The following is a 4,999-nucleotide window of genomic DNA, read 5'->3' on the forward strand; positions in this document are numbered from 1 at the left end:
TATCAATCGGAACAGAAAATAAAAGGGTGCACCTCTGCTTCCGAACCTCTCTACCCCGTAACTATTACAATGAAAAAATAATATGTTGAGTGAATGATTAATGGATGAGAAATGCTAAGGAGACTCTCTCAAAGTGAGATTCTCCATAGACTCTGTTACCTTATATTTTTTTATAATATTTTATAATATTGGCACGTATACTAAAAGCATGTGATGACGAAAAGTCTATGCAAAATCCTACTTTTGAAAATCCTTCTTAGCATTCTAATGAATAATTAGTACTGGTGAGTACTAAGTACTAATTACTCTATATTTTAACTTTGTGAGCAGGTCCGTTCAAAAACTGAAGTGTTTTTCGTTTTTAAAAGTTAAATACTATTAAAATATCATTGGACCGAATCAGTATATTTACGTAGAGCTGATTCGATTCTAATAATTGGATACTGAGTATTGTCCATGATTAATAAATGTCAGTTGCAAGGGGAAAGATAAGGATCATACCGACTCCCATTTGGGTATGAAGACCATCACAAAAAATTGTGCATGTGGACACAATCCCTATCGTTATGGCGCGTCTGCTCCAAATCGCGCGGTTCAAGAGAATTGCAAATGAAAAATGCAGAAGAGGATTGGATTCATTTTGTAGGGATTATAAGAATTCTCATATTTTAATAGTTCATAGTACATTGTACGACAAGTTTTTTTTTCTTTCAGGTATTATTTATGTTTAATTTTAAATAAAATATCAAATAATTTTGGATTACAAGATATACGATAAATAATTAAGATATGAAGATCTCTAAAATCCCTACAATTTGAACCTGGATGAGATTCAAATCTGAAAAATGCTACTCGGTCATTCACGATTTCACACCGTCTGACTTATTGACTTTAAATTAATTAAAAACAGTCAGCTGGTAATTTTACATTCTGTCATCAACCATAAAAGCTATGACCAGCCGGATGTATGGACTTTTAAATTAATTAAAAATTAGTCATGCAATTTATACACCGACCCTTTACTCTATAAAAATATCCTAATTAACACTTCTCTTCCCACCACCACCACACAATTTCCTTCATTTCCATTTGCTTTTGTGTTCGCGTTTGTGTTTTGATTTCAAGAAAATGGGTTCGATTAGTTTCGCAGAAAAGCCGCATGCAGTTTGCATACCATTCCCAGCTCAAGGTCACATAAACCCTATGCTCAACGTAGCCAAACTCCTCCACTTCAAAGGCTTTCACATAACCTTTGTCAACACAGAGTTCAACCGCAAACGCCTCCTTAAATCCCGAGGTTCCAACTCCCTTGACGGCCTTCCCTCTTTCCAGTTCGAGACCATTCCCGATGGGCTCCCTCCAACAAATGCCAACGTTACCCAAGACATACCATCTTTGTGTCATTCCACTAAAAAAACATGCTTGCCTCACTTCAGAGAGCTTTTGTCCAAGCTCAACTCTTCACCCGATTCGCCTCCTGTGAGTTGCATAGTTTCCGATGGTGTCATGAGCTTCACTCTTGATGCAGCTCAGGAACTTGGGATTCCCGAAGTGCTTTTCTGGACAACAAGTGCTTGTGGCTTCTTGGCCTACATGCAGTTTTACCGTCTCATTGAAAAGGGTCTCACTCCTCATAAAGGTATATTTTGATCGAACAAAACAAAATCCTAACTACTTGATTCTCTTGATCTGTTTAGCATTTTTTTTTTTTTTTTTCTTTCTGATAACTTTAACTTTAAGTTGCACTAAACTTTTTACATGCAATGGTTATAATGTTAACACACTTTCTTCATTGGATTTGTAGATGCCAGCTATGCAATGGTTATAATGTTAACACAATTTCTTCATTGGATTTGTAGATGCCAGCTATTTGACAAACGGGTATTTGGATACCGTGATAGATTGGCTACCAGGAATGAAAGATATCCGATTGAAGGACATTCCAAGCTTCATAAGAACTACAGAACCAGATGACCAAATGCTGGATTTTATTCTGGTCGAGACAGAACGAGCGAAAAAGGCTTCAGCAATTATTTTGAACACATTCCATGACTTCGAACGTGAAGTTTTAAATGCACTTTCAACTCTGCTTCCGCCTGTTTACTCCATCGGACCTTTAAATCTACAAATCGGTCAGAATCCGGTGGATAAAGAGTTGAAGTCAATCGGATCGAACCTATGGACTGAAGAACCAGAGTGCCTTGAGTGGCTTGACACTAAAGAACCCAACTCTGTGGTTTATGTTAACTTTGGAAGCATCACAGTCATGACAAATGAGCAGCTAATTGAGTTTGCATGGGGACTTGCAAATTGTAAGAAGACCTTTTTGTGGGTAATTAGGCCTGACTTAGTTGGTGGGGATTCAGCTGTGGTTCCTCCGGAGTTTGTGGAGGAGACCAAAGATAGGAGCCTATTGGCAAGTTGGTGTCCTCAGGAACAAGTTCTGAGTCACCCAGCTATCGGAGGGTTTTTGACGCACAGCGGATGGAACTCTACGCTTGAAAGCGTGTGCGGTGGAGTGCCTATGATTTGTTGGCCCTTTTTTGCGGAACAACAAACCAATTGCAGGTTCAGTTGCAAAGAGTGGGGCATTGGGTTGGAGATTGAGGGTGATGTGAAAAGAAAATATGTGGAGGGGCTTGTGAGAAAGTTAATGGACGGGGAGGAGGGCAAAGAGATGAGAAAGAAATCTTTGGAGTGGAAGAAGTCGGCGAAGGAGGCCAGTAGTGGTCCTAATGGATTATCTTTTGTGGATCTGGACAAAATGGTCAACCAGGTGCTTCTAACACCAAGAAAAGTCGAGTGAAATGATTACTAGATGGCTGTTTATTGTTGCTTAATTGTTTTATGAGTTTGAATCTAGTTGTTAATTGCCATGTATTTGGACCATATCTAGTCTCATCGTTGTAATTTTTATTGATTTCAATGCAGTAAAATCATTCTATTCACATTCAGGTATGTCTAAAGTATTTTTCACGTTTTTCTTGTCGTTTTAATGTGTGGCATGAAGAGTTAATTACAATTTCTGCTTATGTGATAGGGGGTCTGAAAACAGTTTTATTTTCTTTTTAAACAGAAGTTACAAAGAAAATCTCCTCGCAACTATAAGCCCATACGGATTGGATTAATCTGACTTACTGATCGTGATAATTTCATATTTAAAATAGTAAATAAAACAAAAATTTGATGACTAATAAGATATGCAAAGAAACTAAATGCCAACAAAGATGACAATGAATTGAAAACAAAGCAAAATTGAATTAACACTAAGAACGGATTTCACTAAACCAATCCAACCCGAAATCTATAGTATATTAACCCTAATTACTACTTATGTTGACAATTGATCTTCCTAATTATTTGTTATCCATTTCCAGTCTCAACAAAAAGGATCCCTGATTAACAACTCATTCTCTTCAGAGCTTTAGAAAAACAAAAACTTATTATGTACTGTGAAAAATCAGTAAAAAATTTCATGAATCATGTTAGTCCATTTCTGGCACTTATTCAAGACATGACATTTGTCACAAGAAGTATATTAGGTATTTCCTCTGGTCACAACCTAATTCTTCTAATCAAACAACTAGTGACCAATTAATTGCAGAATTAAGAATAATCACAAACACTCAACATAGAACAATAACAAAAAATTAAGATGACTATAAAATTATAAATTTTGAGTATTCATAGGTAGACTACACTCTAGCAAAACTTATTTAATTTATAGTAAATTTAAAAGACAACATAAATAAATTTGGAAACATAAAAAGAAACAACCGAAATTCCGATGTTGACTCACGACAAAGCCTACATCTTCCGTTTCTCCATCTTGTGCCTGTTCGCGTTGGGAGACTCTTATTTTGTGCCGCATTTCCCCTTTTATGTGAATCTGGATCCTTATTGGATCCTCTTTGTGAGGATCTTGGAGATCCGTGAATTGTGTTCGTCCATCGTAATCATGCGGTCAGAAATTATTTTAAATATTTTTATTTAAAATTAAGCACAAACAGCACCTGACAAAAACTGACCGCACGATGTACGATAAACGAAGACGATTTACGGAACCTCACCAATAAGATCCGGAGAGAATCCTATTGGTTTTTATGTTATCTTCGTTTTTTTTTTTTTTTTTAAGGAAAACTAACCAAAAGGATTTGAAAACTTTAACTTTTAACCAAAAACTACATTAGAAGTTTATTTAATGGTTAGTACAAAGCCCATTTTTATATTAGCCCAAATAAAATAGCCCAAACAAAATAACATGGTGATTTGTCAAATTTACCCCTAACGGATTTGGTTAACCTAACTTAACTATTCTGTTAGATTACTTAGCCAAACCTATAAACTAACTAAATTTTAATTTTTGCAGAACAGTTTCAGAGAGTTCTTCAATTTTTTTCTGAATCTGGTTGAGTGGTTTGAGTAATGCTTGCAGACGAATGTTGAGAGCGCATTTCGAAATCGTGATCGCCGTTGTTCTTCGTCCCTGTTAAGAGGATTTTTTTCGGAAAAAACCTTTGTTTCAGAACAAATTTGCAGTGGTTGCATATTTTGAGATTTTATCAAATCATTGTCATCGGTGTTGTTCTTTTGCTTGAATATTTTCACTGGAGTGATTGCCTTTCATATTTGGTTAGATTTTCGTTTGGAGGTAATCGACATTGTTTTTGCAGTTTTGAATTCGGTATTTTTTTTTTTTTTTTTTTTTTGAATTTGATTTCGAATTCGTTTTTGCAAGTAATATGCTTATCTTTTTATTTGACTTATATATTGTTGTTGATTTGTTTTCAGATTAGCAGATTGATTCCGGTTTGTGAAATTTTCAGTTAGGAGTTTCTTATTTCGAAAAATCTCAGGTAAGTTTTGCTTTGTTTTGTTTTTTATTTTTTTTTTATATTGTATGTTGTTCATCTTGATTTTGTTTTCATTTTTCAGATATTTATTATGAATTAATTCGTGTTCATCACATTTGATGTTGTTAACATTTTTCAGAAATAAT

The 4,999-nt window shown here is 35.1% G+C and overlaps 1 protein-coding gene across 1 annotated transcript; it reads left to right on the forward strand.

Moving 5' to 3' along the window:
• The first annotated feature begins 1,053 nt into the window (after positions 1-1,053).
• On the forward strand, positions 1,054-2,954 carry LOC103933795 ((R)-mandelonitrile beta-glucosyltransferase-like). Its single transcript, XM_009343479.3, has 2 exons — positions 1,054-1,639; positions 1,860-2,954. The coding sequence occupies exons 1-2, from the start codon at positions 1,129-1,131 to the stop codon at positions 2,804-2,806; spliced, it is 1,458 nt and encodes a 485-aa protein (XP_009341754.2). The 5' UTR covers positions 1,054-1,128; the 3' UTR covers positions 2,807-2,954.
• Positions 2,955-4,999: the final 2,045 nt, after the last annotated feature.

The sequence above is a fragment of a genome, unplaced genomic scaffold (assembly GCF_019419815.1).
Source record: "Pyrus x bretschneideri cultivar Hongxiangsu unplaced genomic scaffold, Pyrus_bretschneideri_v1 Contig17, whole genome shotgun sequence".
NCBI lineage: Eukaryota > Viridiplantae > Streptophyta > Magnoliopsida > Rosales > Rosaceae > Pyrus > Pyrus x bretschneideri.

Excerpts from the sequence above, each read along its gene's own strand:
- LOC103933795 (XM_009343479.3), top strand. The coding sequence starts at position 1,129 with ATGGGTTCGATTAGTTTCGCAGAAAAGCCGCATGCAGTTTGCATACCA. Across the intron at positions 1,640-1,859 it reads GGGTCTCACTCCTCATAAAG|ATGCCAGCTATTTGACAAAC; the intron begins GTATATTTTGAT and ends TTGGATTTGTAG.